Source organism: Somniosus microcephalus, chromosome 9, assembly GCF_052327205.1.
Source record: "Somniosus microcephalus isolate GS21.2 chromosome 9, FLI_Smic_1.0, whole genome shotgun sequence".
Classification (NCBI taxonomy): Eukaryota; Metazoa; Chordata; class Chondrichthyes; order Squaliformes; family Somniosidae; genus Somniosus; species Somniosus microcephalus.
The window spans coordinates 222,893,768-222,914,432 of NC_140995.1; the positions used below are offsets into that span (position 1 = coordinate 222,893,768).

Here is a 20,665-nt window from a genome sequence, read left to right on the forward strand (position 1 = left end):
GTGGCCCATTGACCTCCTGTTGATAGTCTTGTTTATCCTGAGGTTTTGAGAAAGAATGAATTGGGAAACGTAGGGATATATAGGATCGGGAAAGGTCATTTCGATCCATCTGGCCAATCCCAGAGTTCAAACACAGAATGTACAGTTCACTGTCTATGTCTCTCAGCAGAAGGTGCGAGTTCTGTTGCCAACTCTCCAGGATGGTCCTGGCATCTCCAGGAATTGAAGATTAATCTCCAGGACACTGCTGCGAGTAACTCAGGAGATAAATCATAGATATGAACATAAAGCAAAAAAATTGTGTCTATTTTTAATTTGCTTTGAAAACTCATTTATTAATTATAAAAATATTGGAGTTGGGGGGAAAACGGCTGTTTGACCGGGTAGGGCGGTTGGAGGCGGGAGAACATGCGATAAAACCGCCAGGAACACGTGCAACCAGAGTTGGTGACCCAAGGTGTGAGGTGTCCTGATTTCAACACTGCAGGGAATGCAAGGGAAGAGGACAAGGGCGGGGAGGCATGTTTGAAGCTTAGGAGGAACAAGAGAAGGCAGCTTAGATAAGCAATGGCCATAATTGTATTGATAAAATAGAGAAGCAATAAAGTTTGCAATGGGGAGGGGGGGGGGGGGGGTGAGAGAGAGAGAGGTTGAAGGATGCTATACTTGTTGGCCAGACTGTCGTTGATTTTTCATTTGACCAGAATACTCACACTGTCTGCATTTGTTTCAGGTATCTCTACATGATCTACAATGGAAAAACTGCTCTGTAGCCTGCTGGTGATTGGAATGGCAGTGACAGTCTATGCTTGTCCCAAATACTGCGTGTGTCAAAACCTGTCCGAGTCACTGGGAACTCTCTGCCCCTCCAAGGGCCTGCTGTTTGTCCCACCAAACATTGATCGGCGAACAGTTGAGCTACGGTTAGGGGGCAATTTCATTATTGCCGTAAACCGGCACGACTTTGCCAACATGAGTGGCCTTGTTGATCTGACTCTGTCCAGGAATACCATTGACTACATCCAGCCCTATTCGTTTATAGATCTAGAAAGCCTTCGCTCGTTGCATCTGGATACCAACAGATTGACAGAAATTGGCAGGAACGTCTTTCGAGGCCTGTTAAACCTGCAGCATTTGATCTTAAACAACAATCAGCTCAACAGAGTGGCAGAAGGAGCGCTCGATGATTTCTTGGTGACTTTGGAAGATTTAGACTTTTCCTATAACAACCTGGTGAGTCTCCCGTGGGGAGCACTGAGCAAGATGCTTAATCTCCACACGCTCAGCTTGGATCACAATCTCATCGATTACATACCGGAGGGAACCTTTACGGATCTGCAGAAGTTGGCCAGACTGGACCTCATCTCCAACAGGCTGCAGAAGCTTTCTCCCGACCCCATCTTTGCAAGATCTGAGATGTTGCTCATGTCCACGACTCCATACTTCCCGCCCTTAACTCTGAGTATCGGGGGCAATCCGCTCCATTGCAACTGCGAGCTTCTCTGGCTGCGGCGGCTAAGCCGGGAGGACGACATGGAAACCTGCGCCTCGCCGCCACACCTCAAAGGAAGGTACTTCTGGTACGTCTCGGAGGAAGAGTTTGTGTGTGAGCAGCCGCTCATCACTCAGCACAGCCTCAAGCTTCTTGTATTGGAAGGGCAAATGGCCACGTTGCGATGCAAAGCCATCGGTGACCCGAGGCCCGTCATCCACTGGGTGGCCCCCGATGACAGGATCCTTGCCAACTCCTCGAGGACCGTCATCTATGACAATGGCACTTTGAACATCCTTATCACCACCTCGCAGGACTACGGCACCTTCACCTGCATAGCGGCCAACGCGGCCGGCGAGTCGACCGCATCGGTCGAGCTGTCCATCGTCCAGCTCCCTCATCTCAGCAACGGCACAGGCCGGGCTTTGCAACCCGATTCACGGCTGTCCGACATCACGAGTTCCACCAAGTCGCATCGAGGCGAAACAAAGGCCAAGCCGGAGAAGAAGGTCACGGTATCCCAGGTGACCGCCAGCACGGCCTTGATCAAGTGGTCAGTGGGCAGGTCTGCACCAAAGGTTAAAATGTATCAGCTTCAGTACAACAGCTCATCTGATGAAGTATTAGTTTACAGGTAAATAAGCGGGACGCATTCATGCCCATCATACTTGCAGTAAATGTGTGAGGAAGCTGGATAAGTAAATGGTGGAGAAAGAAATAGGAGGTTATGCTGATAGGGTTAGATGTAGTAAGGTGGGAGGGTGCTAGAGTGGAGCATAAACACTGGCATTGACCAGTTGGGCCGAATGGCCTGTTTCTGTGCTGTAATTTCTATATAATTCTATGTAAAGATTTTTCATGTTATGTTTAATAATTGCAACTGATGCATATTCAACAGGGGCAAACTCACCGATCCCACGCTCCCAGTTGGGAGCCGTGTTTGAAACATCTGCCACTGGGAGCATGGGATGCGTGAATTTACCTTAACACTCCTTGATTTTCCTTGAGGGCAACCTAATCACTCTAGGGGTCGGCACGCATTAAAGCACAATATGAGGACGGGCCAATCCCATTGTTTCCACAGGCTGCAAGCATTCTAATCTATCATGGATTCTAACTCATCCAGTTATTTTCCTGACTAAACGTTGCACATCGGGGTGGTCAACTACAGATTCATGAGCCGCTCTTCTGTCCCTGAGATGTGTCTCTTTCCCCCAAGTCTGGATCCCCTCTCTGATTAGGTTGTCCTGAATTAGGCAGCCATAGTTTGCAAATGTAGTGCCAAGAATCAGAAAAAAGTGGCATTGAAAGGGGTGATGGGGTGGGAATCTGGCAGAGAGCAGTGACGACCGTGGCCCAGTGGTAAAACAGTAGTGAGTCAGATGTATGCATATCCTCATTTCCTTCTTGTGCCCATGCAGTCTTTTAACAACAACAACAATATGAATTTATATGTAATCTACATGGATTTTAGCAAGGCTTTTGACAAGGTCCCACATGGCAGACTCGTCAGAAAAGTAAAAGCCCATGGGATCCAAGGGAAAGTGGCAAATTGGATCCAAAATTGGCTCAGTGGCAGGAAGCAAAGGGTAATGGTTGGCGGGTGTTTTTGTGACTGGAAGGTTGTTTCTAGTGGGGTTCCACAGGGTTCAGTCCTAGGTCCTAGGTCCCTTGCTTTTTGTGGTATATATCAATGATTTAGACTTCAATGTAGGGGGCATGAGTTTTCAGATAATACAACAGTTGGTCGTGTGGTTCATAGTGAGGAAGAAAGCTGTAGACTGCAGGAAGATATCAATGGACTGGTCAGGTGGGCAGAAAAGTGGCAAATTGAATTCCGTATGGAGAAGTGTGAAGTACTGCATTTGGGGAGGGCTAAAAAGGCAAGTGAATACAAAATAAATGGTAGGACACTGAGAAGCATAGAGGACCAGAGGGACCTTGGAGTGCATGTCCACAGATCCCTGAAGGTAGCAGGACAGATAGATAAGGTGGTTAAGAAGTCATACAGGATACTTTCCTTTATTAGCCGAGGCATAGAATATAAGAGCAGGGAGGTTATGCTTGAACTGTATACTGTAAAACACTAGTTAGGCCACAGCTGGAATACTGCGTACAGTTCTGGTCACCACATTACAGGAAAGATGTCATTGCTCTAGAGTGGGTACAGAGGAGATTTACGAGGATGTTGCCAGGACTGGAGAATTTTAGCTATGAGGAAAGATTGGATAGGCTGCGGTTGTTTTCGTGCAACAGAGCAGGCTGAGTGGAGACCTAATTGAGGTGTATGAAATGATGAGGGGCCGAGATAGAGTGGATAGGAAGGACCTATTTCCCTTAGCAGTGGGGTCAATAACCAGGGAACATAGGTTTAAAGTAATTGGTAGCAGGATTAGAGGGGAGTTGAGGAGAACTTTTTCACCCAGAGGGTGGTGGGAAACTGGAACTCGCTGCCTGAAAGTGTGGTGGAGGCAGAAACTCTCATCGCATTTAAAAAGTACTTGGATATGCACTTGAAATGCCGTAACCTACAGGGTTGGAAAGTGGGATTAGGCTGGATAGCCCATTTTTGGCCAGCACAGACATGATGGGCTGAATGGCCTCTTTCTGTGACGAAAATTTCTGTGATTCTATATAGTGCCTTTAACGTAGTAAAATGAGCCAAGGCACTTCTCAGGAGTGCTTTCAGACAAAATTTGACACTGAGCCACATAAGGAGATATTAGGACAGGTGACCAAAATCTTGGTCAAAGAGATAGGTTTTAAGGAGCATCTTAAACTACGGAACAAGCCAACCACATGTCTGATACATTTTCTCTACTATCTGCTGGCCTTGAGGTAAGGAATTAGACCTATTGTAGAAGACAAAACTGACCAATCTAGTAGGGCGGGGGAGTACGACTAGCTGAGGTGCTCTTGCAGAGAGCCATCACAGGCTCGATGGGCCGAATGGCCTCCTTCTGTGCTGTAACCATTCTATGAATCTATGATTCTAACTTACATTTATATTGAGTCGTTAATGTCCTCAGGATATCCCAAAGCACTTCACAGTCTATGAATTACTTTGGTTACTGTTTTGCAAGCAATAATAGCAGGCAAGTTGCACACAGCAAGGTCCCAGAAACAGCAATGAGATATATGACTAGTTAATCTGTTTTTAGCAGTGCTAGTTGAGGGTTAAACGTTGGCCAGGGCACTGGGAGAACTCCGTGGTCTTCTTTGAATATTGCCGTTGGATTTTTTATGTCCACCCAAGTGGTAGACGGAGTCTCAGGTTAACATCTTATCTGAAAGCCGCCACTTCCGCCAATTCATAGTAACGCACGGGGGAATATTAACACCCAGGTGGGTACTAATCAGAAGCATAATTTGGAAGTAAACCTAAACTAGGAGGGGACAGAGTCCGATGAAACAGCAAAGGAATTACAGAAGGATGTAGGCAATATTGCAAGTGGCCAAAGTAATGCCAGGTGAAATCCAATTCACAGAAATACGAGGTCTTTGCATTGGACGAAAAAATCGGGGACATAATGAACAATGTTGAGCTAGATAGGGGAGAGGCTGAAAGAGGCCTGGGTGTATTAACAGTCTCAACATTGACCATTGTCAGTCATTGCAGAGCAGTAATCAACAACGCAAACTGAATGTTGCGATATATATTGCCAGATAGTAGAGTACAAGTCTGAGACCAGCATCCTGAAGCTGTATAGTGTTCTGGTTAGACCACACCTTGAATTCTGCATTCATATCTGGTCATCAAGTAATGAGGAAAACTGTTAAGTCCAGGAAGCATTGCAGAGGCTGATTCCTAGTGTCGGAGGACTGAGTTTTTTTTAATTCACTTATGGGATCTGGGCGTCGCTGGCAAGGCCAGCATTTATTGCCCATCCCTAGTTGCCCTTGAGAAGGTGGTGGTGAGCCGCCTTCTTGAACTGCTGCAATCCGTATGATGAAGATACTCCCACAGTGCTGTTAGGTAGGGAGTTCCAGGATTTTGACCCAGCGACGATGAAGGATCGACGATATACTTCCATGTCAGGATGGTGTGTGACTTGGAGGGGAACTTGTAGGTGGTGGTGTTCCTATGCGCCTGCTGCCCTTGTCCTTCTAGATGGAAGAAGTCGCGGGTTTGGGAGGTGCTGCCGAAGAAGCCTTGGTAAGTTGCTGCAGGGCATCTTGTGGATAGTGTACACTTGCAGCCACAGTACGCCGGTGGTGGAGGGAGTGAATGTTTAAGGTGGTGGATGGGGTGCCAATCAAGCGGGCTGCTTTGTCCTGGATGGTGTCGAGTTTCTTGAAAGTATTTGGAGCTGCACTCATCCAGGCAAGTGGAAAGTATTCCATCACACTCCTTATTTGTGCCTTGTAGATGGTGGAAAGGCTTTGGGGAATCAGGAGGTGAGACACTCGCCGCAGAATACCTAGCCTCTGACTTGCTCTTGTTGCCACAGTATTTATGTGGCTGATCCAGTTAAGTTTCTGGTCAATGGTGACCCCCAGGATGTTGATGGTGGGGGATTCAGTGATGGGAATGCCGGTGAATGTCATGGGGAGGTGGTTAGACTCTCGCTTGTTGGAGATAGTCATTGCCTGGCACTTGTGTGGTGTGAATGTTATGAGAAAAGGTTGGAAAAACCAGGACCTTTCAACCTTGAAAGGAGGTGGAGGAGTGGGGACCTTCTAGAGGCATATAAAGACACTGGGGGTAACTTTGACCTTGGCCAATAGTGTAAAACGGGTGATATTGGATCAGCCGCCTGTTACGCAGCTCTCCCAAATGTATTTTCCATTGACATCCGTAGAAATGAAAATTGATAGAGATGTATAATGGGCGGCTGATCCGACATCGTGCATTTTACCTCCACTAAGTGGAATAGAGAAGGTTAATCCTGAGCACCATTTTGGTAAGCCATGACAGCAGTACAAGGGGACATAGGTGCCAACTGGTTAAAGGCAACTTCAGGACTGATGTGAGGCAGCACCCCACTCAGAGTAATCTAGACCTGCACTGGTGCCTTGGTAGTTTAGTGGAGGCAAAACCTTGGAGTCATTTGATAGGCAGTTAGATGCTATAATGGGAGAGCCTCAGGTTGCTATAGAAGGATGAGCTGGGTGGGGAAAAATGCCTCCCTCCGCTATATTTATCATGTTGAACTTCATGGCCTAGAAATTCAGTTGGCTGCGCCAGCCGTTAGCGCCTTAGGAGGAGTAGATCTCGAGCGCTAGGCGCTTAGCGCCCGGGCGCAGCGCGATCTGCGCCTCGCCCCAACTTCAGTAGACATTTAGTGCCGGCGCAAAGTCATTGCGCGCGCAGATCATGACGTCATTTCGTCGTGCAACGCCCTTTGTGCGCCCGGAACCGGAACTTCACTCGCGCCGCCCCATTGTGCGCCTGGCGGCCCGAACGACTGTGAAGTGGAATGGTACACAGCCGAGGCGGGCCGCGGGGAGCGCAAATTAAAGGGCACTTACCCTGCACTATAAAGGGCAGCCATTTTGCAGCACTCACTCTTGTGCAACGGATTTTTGGAGAGAGACCAAGGAAGAGAGCTTACTGCTTTGGCCCAACACTAGGACAGGTATTTTTGGCTTCAGGCCAGAGCTTTGCAATTCTCTTTGCCTTCATTGAGATCTCACTGTTTGCCAGCATATTATGGGGGCTGCATTGGGTGCCAACGCTGAGTTTCAGCATTATGTCGGAAGGGCTTACAGACGCCGTGAGAGAGTGGCAGCCCTGGCTAGACGCAGAGGGGGCAACAGGCGTCACCAAGGGAGGCCTTACCCACCCAGGGTATACCGCCAGCAGTTCTCCTATCTCAACATGTCTGCCGCGCAGTGTGTTAGGAGGCTGCGATTCAGAAGGGAGGTGGTTGCAGAGATCTGCCAGCTGCTTCACAGAGATCTGCGTCCACAGCTGAGGCGCAGGACGTCTCTGTCGGTGGCAGTGAAGGTGACGGTGGCTCTCAACTTCTATGCCACCGGCTCCTTCCAATCCGCTGCTGGGGACATCGCTAACATCTCCCAGTTCGCCGTGCATTGCTGCATCCGCCACGTGACCAATGCCCTTTTCAGAAGGAGACGTCAATTCATCTCCTTCCCCACGACCCTGGACAAGCAGCAGTAGCGTGCAGTGGGATTTGCAAGAATAGCGGGCTTCCCCATGGTGCAGGGCGCCATTGACTGCACGCATGTGGCTTTGCGGGCACCTCTGGAGCATGCCGAGGATTACCGCAACCGGAAGGGCTACCATTCCCTCAACGTACAGCTGGTGTGTGACCACAGGCAGCGCATCCTAGCTGTCAATGCCCGCTTTCCAGGCAGCAGCCACGATGCCTTTATCCTGCGACAGACAACTGTGGCTGACATGTTCCAGGCACAGCCTCACCGAAGAGGATGGCTTATCGGGGACAAAGGCTATCCTTTGTGTACCTGGCTCATGACCCCGCTCCGCGCGCCCAGGACCCCTGTTGAAGAGGCATACAACGAGAGCCATCAAGCGACCAGGAACATCATCAAACAAACAATCGGCGTCCTGAAGCAACGGTTCCGCTGTCTGGATCGCTCCGGTGGAGCCCTCCAGTATTCGCAGGAGCGAGTCTCCCAATTCGTCGTCATTTGCTGCATGCTGCACAACCTGGCTATCCGCAGGACTCAGGCACTGCCACCTCACGTTGGACCACCACCTCAGGAGGAGGAGCAGGAGGAGGAGGAGGAGGAGGAGTACCAGCCCAGGAGGGAGGCAGAATGTCCAAGGGCCGCCCGTCGGCGGCTTATTGAACGTCACTTCTAGGCCCCCTGTCAGGGAATGGCTTGTGCCAATGAAAGAACATGATTGCAGCCGCTCCGCAAGCCCTCAGCCGGTTAAGGCAACAAACACTTCAAAGATCAAACATGGACAATCTGAATAAAGAAAATGGTTTATTGTACAAACTCAGGGCCCTTCCCACATGAAAACCAAAAACAGACGAAACCCCCAAAAAACACTCACACACATGACTCACTCCCACAACCTGGGGAGCATTAACAAAAGATGTAAACAAAAATGGCCTTCATCCTCGGCCTTCACAAAACACCCATTCCAAAAAACAAAACATTTTGACACACCCTCTACTTTGTGGCCCGCGAGGGCAAGGCCTTCTGCAAACTTTGGCGGCCCCTGCATGCCCTGCTGCTCCTCAAAGTGAGGCCAGTGGCTGCCGCAAGGCTGGGGGAAGGCTCCTGAGGGGCACATGTCGTGATGGCAGATGCCCTTGGGGGTCGGCCTAGACGAGGTCTGGCCCTCAAGGGGCCGGCTGGTGAATGCTGCAGCTGTGGCTGGGCAGCATCAGTCGCTGCAGCAGCTCGTGGCAGCTCCACTGGGGGAGTGGCAGTGGCGGCTGGAGGAATGGGGGCAAGCTGGCGGATGGCAGGCGCTCGCTGGTCGCCTGAGACACTGGCACCCGCCCGGGCCAGCACTGCAGCATGCGCAGCAATCTGCCGAGGGACAGACCGCTGTGCTGCTGCAGCGCGGCGGGTGCCCTGGCGATGCCTGGCTGACACAGCGAGTGTGGCAGCAGTGAGTGCCCGTGTTGCCCTGTTCTGTGACCGCATCAGAGCAGCCAGTGACTGCACGGCACCACTGATCACCTGGCCAGTCGCTGCCTGAGCTGCCCCGAATTCCGCCCGACTCGCTGCCTGATCTGCCCCGAATTCCGCCAAACTGGTGGCCTGTGAGGCCCCGAATTCGGTCACACTCCGAGACAGGGACTCGATGGCCTCGGGCATCCGTGCCACTACCCCCATGAGCTCCGTGTGCCGGCGCTCTGAGTCCGCGGACATGTCCTCGAGGAGGCGCAGCTCCTCGGCGGTGACCGTCTCCGGACTGGAGGCCGGACTCTCCCTCTGGGGAGAAGGCCGCCGAGCTGCCCGACCCTTCCTGCGTTGCTGGACGCCGCTGGGCCCAGCAATTGGACTCCCCTCCGACCATTTCCCCCTCTGGGGAGAAGGCCGCTGAGCTTCCACCCCCCTCCCGCATTGCTGCAGGCTGCTGGTCCCAGGAGCTACACTCCCCTCCGACACTTCCCCCAGGCTCCCCTCCAGGGAAGACGTGTCCCCTACATTGGCATGGCTTGCCGCGGCTGAGGGTTCCCCTGATGGGCCGCCTTCCTCTTCCTTCTCCTCCTCCTCCTCTTCTGAGGGGCTGTCACTGGCAACTTCAGGGACCTCCTCCTCACCATCTGAAAGCAGGAAGGCACAAGAGTAGCTTTAGAGTGAGGAGAGGGCGCCAGCGAGGGATGCATGAGTGGTGGCATTCAGTGCATTGGTCGGACAGTGGCAAAGGATGTAGATCTGATGCGCAAGTGGGACGAGAGAGGTCCAAAAGGTGATGTCCTTACCATTGGTGCCCAGAACAGGGTCGGCATCTCCAGATGCAACGGGGCCAATCACCCGGGCACCCATGATGCGCTCCACGCGCTGTTGCAGCTCGGTGAGCTGCTGGATCTGGGGTCCGCCTCCCCCGGTCTCAGTCCGGCTCCTCTTATTATTGGCCAGCTTGGCCTGCAAGAGAAAGGACGGCCTCTAAGTACAGTGTGTAGCCCTGATCTTGTGTGCACTGCCTCCCATGGTGGAATAGCCTGGCCAGTGTGTAGCCCTGATCTTGTGTGCACTGCCTCCCATGGTCGAATAGCCTGGCCAGTGTGTAGCCCTGATCTTGTGTGCACTGCCTCCCATGGTGGAATAGCCTGGCCAGTGTGTAGCCCTGATCTTGTGTGCACTGCCTCCCATGGTGGAATAGCTTGGCCAGTGTGTTAAGTGCAGAATGTGCAATTGATGTTCATGACTGTCCCATAGCTGCTGCATGAGGGCTGGCCATTAGGGCTTTCAGGTCCCTTTGCCCATAATGTGAGGTGCACATGCAAGGATGAGGAGGACACTGGAAAGGGTACTCACCCTGACAATCCTGGCGAGGTCATTTAGCTTTTTGCGGCATTGTACAGAGCTCCTGGGGACCTCACTGTTGGATGTCACCCTGGTGGCGACATGCCTCCAGGCTTTCCGGTAGACGCGAGCCGCCGGCTTCTTGCCATTGTCCGGAAACAAGATATGGCGTCTCTTCTCCACAGCGCCAACCAGCACCCTCAGATCATGCTCTGAGAAGTGCTGCGCTCGTTCACGGGCCTTCTCCATCCTTTCAGGCGCTATTTGGGTCCAGCAGCAGTGTTCAGGCCTAGCTGGAGGGCTGCAGTGTCCAGGGCGTGGCAGCAGACCAACTCAACCCTTCCCCCTTAAGAGCTGGCCGGCGCCAGGGTGTCTGCTGTCAATCAAGAAATGACCGCACCTGCGCTGCGCCCGGCCTCGGCGGTATCGCTCAGCACCGCCGGCTTAGCGCCTAAAGATAGTCGTGCATCGCCAGTTTTAGCGCTCGAGCAAACTCTTAGGGCGAAGCTACTGAATATCGGCGAAGTGGCCTCGACTTTGCGCCGGGCGCAAACTTTAGCGGCCACCCGACTTTACCGCCCCAAAAGTGGCTATAATGAATTTCTAGGCCCATGTGACTTAAATTTAAAGCGCATTGATCAAGTTTTTCTTTGCAGAAATACTTTCATATAAAATTGCTTGCCCTAGACTTTGTTTCCCTCTTAATTACTGGGACTATTTCAATTTTTTAAATCTAATCACTTTCAAACTTAAAAAAATTGGAATTTTTCTGTCACAACAACAACTTGCATTTCTCTAGCACCTTTAACATAGTTAAAACGTCCCAAGGAGCTTCACAGGAGCGTTATTAAACAAAATTGACACCGGGCCACATAAGGAGCTATTAGGGCAGAGAGGTAGGTTTCAAGGAGCTCCTTAAAGGAGATGAAAGAGGCGGAGAGGTTTAGGGGGGGAATTCCAGAGCTTAGGACCTTGACAGCTGAAGGCTCGACTGCCAATGGTGGAGCGATTAAAATCGGGGTTGCACACGTGGCCAGAATTGGAGGAGAGTAGTGATCTCGGATGGGTTGTAGGGCTGGAGGTGGTTACAGAGATAGGGAGTGTTAAGTCTGTGTGTTATATTAGGAATTACTACACAGACCACAAAAGTAAACTTTAACAGGTCTTTACTAGTCGAAGGTCAGGGCGGAACTGCCCAATAAATCCTTACACAGCACTTCTATATCGGTGTGGTCACCGTCGGTATTACAGTATACAGCAGCCAAGATAAAGTAGTGCAACTCTTAAAATAGTTCTCTTAAAGGTGGAACGGTTACATACACTACAGGGAGGGGCGGAGAGGTTTAGGGGGGGAATTCCAGAGCTTAGGACCTTGGCAGCTGAAGGCACGACTGCCAATGGTGGAGCGATTAAAATCGGGGTTGCACACGTGGCCAGAATTGGAGGAGAGTAGTGATCTCGGAGGGTTGTAGGGCTGGAGGTGGTTACAGAGATAGGGAGGGGCGAGGCCATGGAGGGATTTGAAAACAAGGATGAGAATTTTAAAATCAAGGTGTTGCACAGTTTATAATGAACAAAACAAATGTGCAATAGCTTACTGTGTGAACATCAGAAAGCATGTGAGTGTCGAGTACTTTTCGGGAGCTATCACCTTGATGGAGCGCTGTTGGCTGCAGATCTCCCCGTCCGCTTGACAGGTCACTGAGGGCACCGCATAAACATAAGTGACCTGGCCTCTGAAGAGCTGAGGCAGCAGCTCCTTGTCAGATGCAATTCATGTGCCTGACTCTTCCACTTTAAGAGGTCAGCCACCCCTAATCTACATAAATCCTTGACCTCTGTCCTCTCCTCCCTGAAAGGTAATGAAGCAAAACTCCAGAATATTCAACGACCTTCACTATTAAACCTTGGGCTGTTGTCCTCACAGAAAACATTCCTCCTTATTCAGTCCCTTAGTATATTTGATCATCTCACTTTATATATATATTTGTTGGAGTCGACAGAAATCAACAGGCTGAGACTTTTCTTTAAGCAAAAACAAAACGTGTCTTTAATCAATCTCCACGAGGTCTGAAGGCTCAGCCCCGTGCAGGGGCTATGACGTCATCACGTAACCGACGCTCTTAAAGGGACCCTGCACCAATAACCCAACCCAGCATGTACATATCACAACATTGCTATACAAAGTGAATTGTGTTTATATAACAGCATTGGCTATACATTGTGTTATTGTCCCTATGTGGTCTCTGCCACATACGTCCCCCCAGAATTCACTAGTACTGGCAATGTCAGTCGTTGGGGGGGCCGGATCACACGGTTGGAACGGCTCCTCCATTCCGGGGTGAGGACCGGGGGGTTCGTCGGAGGGACCTCGGGCGCTCGGTGGTGGATTGAGGGTGTGGAAACCGGAGGTCGGCCCCGTCTCGGGGGCTGTGCCAACTCAACGGGTCGGTCCAGATCCAGGTGGGCCGGCTTAAGATGGTCCACGGAAATGCAGTCCGGTTTACCCCCGACATCCACGACGAAGGTCTTGTCCCCGGTTTCCAGGATGCGGAATGGTCCATCGTAGGGTGGCTGAAGAGGTCCCCGGTGGGCGTCGTGGCGGACGAAAACATACTCCGCCGCACGAAGGTCGAGCGGAACGTGGGACTGCGGGAGGCCGTGCTGCGACGTGGGCACTGGAGCGAAAACCTTGGTGTTGTCCAGAAGGTCGGACCGCTGACGGGCTGCGGACCAAGGTTCCGTTGCGTTGGGGACGAAATCCCCGGGAACCCGCAGCGGCTGTCCGTAGACGAGATCGGTGGACGAGGATTGGAGGTCCTCCTTGGGAGCGGTCCTGAGTCCCAGCATGACCCACGGGAGTCTGTCGATCCAGCCGTCGTCCCGGAGGCTGGCTTGGAGCACGGCCTTCATGGAGCGATGAAACCGTTCGCACAGCCTGTTAGCCTGAGGGTGGTAAGCTGTGGTGCGGTGGAGTTTCAACCCGAGGCCTCGGGCGACAGCGTTCCAGAGCTCTGACGTGAACTGGGTCCCCCGGTCGGAGGAAATGCCAGATGGGGCGCCGAACCGGGCGACCCAAGTGCTGATGAACGCCCGAGCCACATCGGCGGCCGTCGTTGAAGACAGCGGGACAGCTTCCGGCCATCGGGTGGTTCTGTTGACCATGGTGAGGAGGTGGGTGAACCTGCGGGAGGGCGGCAGGGGCCCCACCAGGTCCACGTTAAAGCGGTCGAACCGCCTCTCGGGCACCGCGAAAGACGCCAACGAGGCCTTAGTATGGCAATGTACTTTCGAGCATTGGCATACCACGCAGGTGCTGGCCCAGTCGCGAACGTCTTTCCTGAGCCCGTGCCAGATGAACTGGGCCGCCACCAGCCTCTGTGACGGCTTCCTGCCCGGGTGGGAAAGATTATGGACGGTGTCGAATACTTGCCGTCTCCACCCTTCGGGCACGGCGGGACGTGGCTGCCCAACGGAGACGTCGTACAGGAGCGTGGTGCCGGCAGCGTCGAACGCGACGTCTGCTATTTGAACGCCCGTGACCGCCGTCCTGTAGGCCTGGACGTTCGGGTCGGAGGCCTGGTCGGCCGCCATGCGGGTGTAGTCGATGCCGAGGTGCACGGCGCTGGCGGCGGCTCGGGAGAGACAGTCGGCGACGGAGTTGTCTTTCCCAGCCACATGCTGGATGTCCATTGTAAACTCCGAGATGAAGGCCAACTGGCATTGCTGACGGGCCGACCACGGCTCGGAGGCTTTGGCCATGGCGAAGGTCAATGGCTTGTGGTCCACGAACGCTGTGAACGGGCGGGCCTCCAGCAGGAAATGGAAGTGTCGGACGGCGAGGTAGAGGCCGAGAAGCTCGCGATCAAAGGTGCTGTACTTCCGCTCATTGAGGCGGAGCTGCCGGCTGAAGAAGGCGAGCGGCTGCCAGGCGCCATTGACCCACTGTTCGTGGACGGCGCCGACCACATAGTCCGAGGCGTCGGTGGTGAGAGCGATCGGCACATTGGGCAACGGATGCGCCAGCATGGTCATGTTAGCCAGGGCCCTTTTCGTGTCTGTGAAAGAATTGGCCATCTCATCAGACAAGTTGATGGCGAGTTTGTCGGGCTTGCCTTTGAGGGCCTCGTAAAGGGGCCGCATAAGCTGGGCTGCTTGGGGGACAAAATGATGGTAAAAGTTCACCATGTCCAAAAACTCCTGCAGGGCCTTAACAGTGAGGGTTCGCGGGAAGTCCATCACGGCCATCACTTTCGATGGGAGTGGCACCGCCCCGTCCTTCGTGATGCGGTGCCCGAGAAAGTCGATTGAGGACAGCCTGAACTGGCACTTGGCCGGGTTGACGATTAGGCCGTGTTGGCTGAGTCGTTCGAAAAGAGTCCGGAGGTGGGACACATGTTCCGTCCTGGAGGCGCTGGCGATGAGGATGTCGTCCAGGTATACGAACAGGAACGTCTGGCGGAGAAAAATTTGTCGGCCTCCTTGGCCAGGTCGCGGAAATCGGTCGTGGAAGAGTTGGCTAACGCCGACCGTACCTGACCTGGCAGCTGTTGGAAGAACAGTTCCTTGAAGAGGAAGCACGGCGTGTGTGTGCCCAGGAGGGCCAGCATGTGGTCCATCAGCTCCAAGGGCTTGGAGTCGCCAAGCCCGGGAAGAGAGAGAAGCCGGCGTGCTTTTCTTTAAGCAAAAACAAAATGTGTCTTACTTTAATCAATCTCCACAAGGTCTGAAGACTCAGCCCCGTGCAGGGGCTATGACGTCATCATGCAACCGACGTCATGATGTCATCACGTTACCGACACTCTTAAAGGGACCCTGCACCAGTAACCCAACCCAGCATGTACATATCACAACATTACTATACAAAGTGAATTGTAAGAAGTCACACAACACCAGGTTGTAGTCCAACAGCTTTATTTGAAATCACAAACTTTCGGAGCGCTGTTCCTTCATCAGGTGAAGTGAAGAGATGCATATAGGCACAGCATATATAGTCAGAGAATACTGCCAGGTGATTACAGGTAATCTTTCTAACTGCCCTTTATCACACCTCGGCAGAGAGATAATCACAGCAATCAAAGGTGTGAATGGTGTCCAAATAGGACAGTCAGGAAAACATTACATCAAAGAACAATGAGGTGGGGTCACAAGGGGTCAAATGTTGCAGATGCTGGGGTCTGTATGAAAAACAAAAAACAAACAAAAAACAATAAAAAAGAAAAATGTTTTTTGCTGGAAATCAGCATTCACAGCCTTCATCCACCCTGGATCGGGAGACCCGACATCTTCCTTGTTGATTTCACAGACTGGCTGTTGGAACCTCCAACCCAACAGCCATCTGAAATCTACAAAGTTGAAAGGTTTGATGAGTCCTGAACACAAGGCCTCATCAAACTACAGAGAATGTCAGTGTTTGACAGCTTCACAGAGCTGTCGAACGCTGACATTTCTTCTTTCAAGAAGTCTTGACAGATGGCACATCAGACGTTGACGTGCTCTGTCAGTGACTTCCCCCTAATTGGCCTGCTGAGCCGGCAGGGCGGGCTTAACAAGGTCAATCGGGGAAAATCACTCTGGTTGGCCAGAAGATGATGGAGGCGGGACATTGACCCAACAAGCAGCAGTCCCGCCTCCAACTCGTCTCCATTGAGAAAGTCCAGCCCTCAGTGTTTTCAAGGGGAGACTGGATAGGCACTTGAGGGAAATAAACTTGCAGGGCTATGGGGATTGAGCGGGGGAATGGGACTAACTGGATTGCTCTACAGAGAGCCGGCATGGACTCGATGGGCTGAATGGCCTCCTTCTGTGCCGTTATGACTCTATGATATGGAGAGGTTGAAACAGATAGGATGGATGAATTTAAGGGAAGGCTTGATGCATACATGAGGGAGAAGGCAATAGGAAGATATGGGGTCAGGATGGGAGAGGTAATTCGAGTGGGAGGAGGTTTGTATGGAGTGTAGATCAGTGGGCCGAATGGCCTCTGCCTGTGCTGCAGATTCTCGGTAATGCAATTCCATGTAATGTAATCTCTTCAAATTAACCACAGGCTTTCCCCTTCACTGCTCATGATGAACAATATTTCACATGAGGTTAGTCATTTACATTTTTAATTTTTCTGAGTAAATGAATAGGAGCATAATCAAATTAAACCGTAATGAGATAGCATGTATTGTACACTTAGTGTGACAAGATTAATTTTCCTTTGGAATGAAAAAGCCATGGGCCACTGCCGAACTCCAAAGTATTTTTTCAGATGAGCGACCGTGACAATAAATTACGTGCATTTTCTGTGTGTTTTATCAAAAAGAAAAATTCAGACTGGCAATTATCGAGTGTAAATAGAAATCTATCTAAAAGGGGGAGTAGATGACAAGGAGAAGGGCCTGTGAATTGTATTTGCCTTTCTCAGTTCGGATGATTTTATAGTGCAGCCGCTGTTGCTGTGAGTCTGAAAGCACTGCCACACTTTATTCAGTTTAAGGATGGGCCCAAGGTGGGCCTGATCCTGAATCCCAAACTTAGCAAAGGCCCTTTTATTGTGTGTCAGCTGTGGCTCAGTGGGGAGCACTCTCTAGGTAGGAGTGAGCAGGTGCTGCTGGGTGCTTGATTACTGCAGGGAGTTGGAGTGAGTTTGTAAAAAGTTGTTTTTTTTCCCCAGGTTTTAGGGCCTTTTTGGTCCTTAAACAGCTGCCAGATGGCTGCTGAGGGGACCGGAGTGCTGGGCCCCTCAGGGAACATTGTTCCCAGAATGAATTTAATCAGGGGAGAAAATGTTGGGGGAAGGGAGGAAAAAAAGGCCCAAAGATTTGGATCGGGACCCCAGGAGGTTTGGAAAAGAAAACACGGTGGTGGTTCAGTGCGAGTATAACGAGATACGAGCTTGGGGTTTTATCCAAGTGGTACATGAGGACTGCGGCGAGGGAAGCTGCTTTACCTGCTGACCAAAGCTGAATGTTGGGTTCGAGGTGACGGTGAGTGGCCGAGAGGAGGTGGAAAGACTTTTACTGAGTTTGAAGATTGGAGATAAGATCTTGGAAGTATCTCTGCTCTATTCTGAAGAGGTGCTGGTCTCATTCTTAAACCTGCCGGTTTATATTGAGGACGATGTGCTAAGAAAAAAGTTGGAGTCGTGGGGCATTAAAATTTGCTCGGCAATAAAGAGGAGATAGAAACATAGAAACATAGAAGATAGGAGCAGGAGTAGGCCATTCGGCCCTTCGAGCCTGCTCCGCCATTCAACGAGATCATGGCTGATCATCCAAACCCTAGCACCCAGTCCCTACACCGACAGCCATCCCACCCAAGCCCTATCCCCGTAACCCCACGTATTTAATCCCCCCTAACACTAAGGGTCAATTTTATCATGGCCAATCAACCTAACCCGCACATCTTTGGACTGTGGGAGGAAACCGGAGCACCCAGAGGAAACCCACGCAAACACGGGGAGAATGTGCAAACTCCACACAGACAGTCACCCGAGGCCGGATTTGAACCGTTATGTAAAGGTGCAGTTCCCAGAGGGGGTGAAGTCATTGCTGTATTGCATGAAATTCGAGACAATGGAAGGAGTGCAGTACTGCATGATAATCAGGTGAAGGTTTGTTATTGGACCAGCCACATAAATACTGTGGCAACAAGAGCAGGTCAGAGGCTAGGTATTCTGCAGCGAGTGTCTCACCTCCTGACTCCCTTTCCACCATCTACAAGGCACAAGTAAGGAGTGTGATGGAATACTCTCCACTTGCATGGATGAATGCGGCTCCAACTACACTCAAGGAGCTTGACACCATCCAGGACAAAGCAGTCCACTTGATTGGCACCCCATCCACCACCTCAAACATTCACTCCCTCCACCACCGGCGTACCGTGGCTGCAGTGTGTACCATCTACAAGATGCCCTGCAGCAACTCGCCAAGGATTTCCACTACCCTCTGTGTGAAGAAGTGCTTCCTACATTACAACAGTGACAACACTGCAAAAAGTACTTCATTGGCTGTAAAGTGCTTTGGGACATCTGGTGGTCGTGAAAGGTGCTATAGAAATGAAAGTCTATAAAGGTGTCTCATGTAAAATGAGATTAGGGGAGTTTGAGCTGAGTTCCTACAGAGCAGAGGCCCTTATCATAAAACTGCCATTAAGTTGGCACTAAACAGGCAGTAAGAATATTGGGTGTGGAAAATGTACAACACTCGTACAAAAGAGGTAATTCTGAGATTAGAAGGGATAGAGCTGGAGCTTTACTCTACCTCAGGCTGTGCTGTACCTAACTTGGTCACACTGAAATGAGAGTTCCATCCCCGTGTTCTAATATCCTTGGCTTTGAAGAGTAAAGATTCGGAGGGATATGGGGTGTTACAGTACAGGTCCTCTCCCAAGGGCCTTTGTTCGGCCTGCAAACTGTGCGCAGGGATCGTTCCCGGAACAGGTAGGCCCGAGGCCCACCCAATATTGGGCCTTGAGTCTCATTTGCATGAGACCGGGGGAGCCGCAGTTCCCTAGTAGGCATCCCCAGGCAGCTCTCCGGCGAAGAGGATTTCAACTGTGTGTCGCTGTGTCGCCAGCAGTGGTCATCAGGTAGGTTCTCGAGGAGGGGGTTCAGGAAGAGGGGGGATCAGGAGGCGGGGGGGATCGGGAGAGCAGGAATTGGGAGGAGGGTGGAGTGGGCCAAGCCGAGCTGCTTCCATCCAACTTTGCCAGAAGTGTGGATAAAGCTCCATTTGCGTGGGTGAACCAGGTTCCCGCCGAACTTACAGTGAGGTTATAGCGGCGGAGCAGGAGCAGCTCTGAGGAAATCTCTGGCCACAGCGTGTGAAGTGCATTGCGATGTATAAACACAATAATGTGCTGGTGATAAAGTGATGGGGTTGGAGGAGGCCCATGTGGAGCAGAAACACCGGCAAGGACCAGTTCGGCCGAATGGCCTGTTTCTGTGCTGTAAAATTCTATGTAATTCTATGTAAGCGACTATGACTCAGATTTTCACAAGGTTAATCCTTTTATTGTTATTTTTTTCAGGATGATCCCTGCTTCGAATAAAGTCTTTGTCGTGAAGAACCTGGTATCTGGAGCCAGCTACGACCTTTGCGTCCTCGCGATATGGGACGACACGGCCACTACCCTCACTGCCACCAACGTGGTGGGGTGCGTCCAGTTCATGACTGGAGAGGATTACAGTCAGTGTAATTCCTTCCACAGCCACTTTCTAGGTGGGACCATGATCCTGGTGATCGGGGGCATCATTGTTGCCTCCCTGCTGGTCTTCATTATCGTTCTGATGCTCAAGTACAAGTTTTGCAACGGCCAGGAGAAGATGGCCGATGTCAGTGACGTGTATTCGCAGACGACCGCCGCCCAGCCCGTCCACAACGGGATCCTTCCGCAGCTCAACCCGAAGGTGGTGGGGCGGGACGAGCTGATGGAGTTCAACTGCGGCTCCATCCACAGCAGCCTGTCCTCGTCCACGGGCTCCAGCCAGGACTGCGAGGACTGCTACAGCCTCCACAGTAACTCCAGCACCCTCTCCAAGAAGTGGAGGTCCACGTCCAGGTCCCGGCACAACATCGACCGCCTTATGGGGGCGTTCGCATCCCTCGACCTGAGGTGCCAGCGTAAGGAGGACAATTGCGACTCCAAGGCCTCCACCCTGGCCCACTATTCGGACAAGGAGCCCTTGCTGGGCCGCAGCGAGTCCCGGCTCAACAAGCTGCTCACGCTGCCCATGGAAGGGAAGACTCGGCGCAGTCACTCCTTCGACATGGGCGACTTCGCCTCCACCCAGTGCTACAGCTACCCCAAAAAGATCACCAATATCTGGACTAAGAGAAGCCTGTCGGTTAACGGGGTGCTACTCCAGTACGACGAGGATGACCTGGAGATCACCAAAGGGATGTACTGCAGCTCGGACTGGGTGATGGAAAGCACGGTTTAATGGGCGAGAGGAGGACTTGGCGAAGCTCACGTAAAAATCTACTGTGAGGGGGGGGGAGGCTGTTGTGGAGGGGGAGGGGAGAGCGGAGTTCGAATGCTTCAGGAAATCCCGGGTGACTTGGCAGGGAGCGGGAGCAGAATGCCAGGAGATTCAGTGAATGGGAAATAATACTAATGCTTTCAAAAACAAAATACTGTACAACCTTTTGCCTGTGGTCCTTTTATAATGCACATCGCACAACACGTACAAAACAAATTTGTGCCGGATTTTAGCTGCGACACCCAAACTAAGTCCTGCTTTGAATGCAACACTAACGTACGACA

General features: G+C 51.7%; 1 protein-coding gene across 1 annotated transcript; it reads left to right on the forward strand.

The window, feature by feature from the left end:
- The first annotated feature begins 634 nt into the window (after positions 1–634).
- On the forward strand, positions 635–20,381 carry LOC147113081 (leucine-rich repeat and fibronectin type-III domain-containing protein 2). Its single transcript, XM_085997934.1, has 2 exons — positions 635–2,126; positions 19,430–20,381. Exons 1-2 carry the CDS (start codon positions 754–756, stop codon positions 20,340–20,342), a joined length of 2,286 nt encoding a protein of 761 aa, XP_085854060.1. The 5' UTR covers positions 635–753; the 3' UTR covers positions 20,343–20,381.
- Positions 20,382–20,665: the final 284 nt, after the last annotated feature.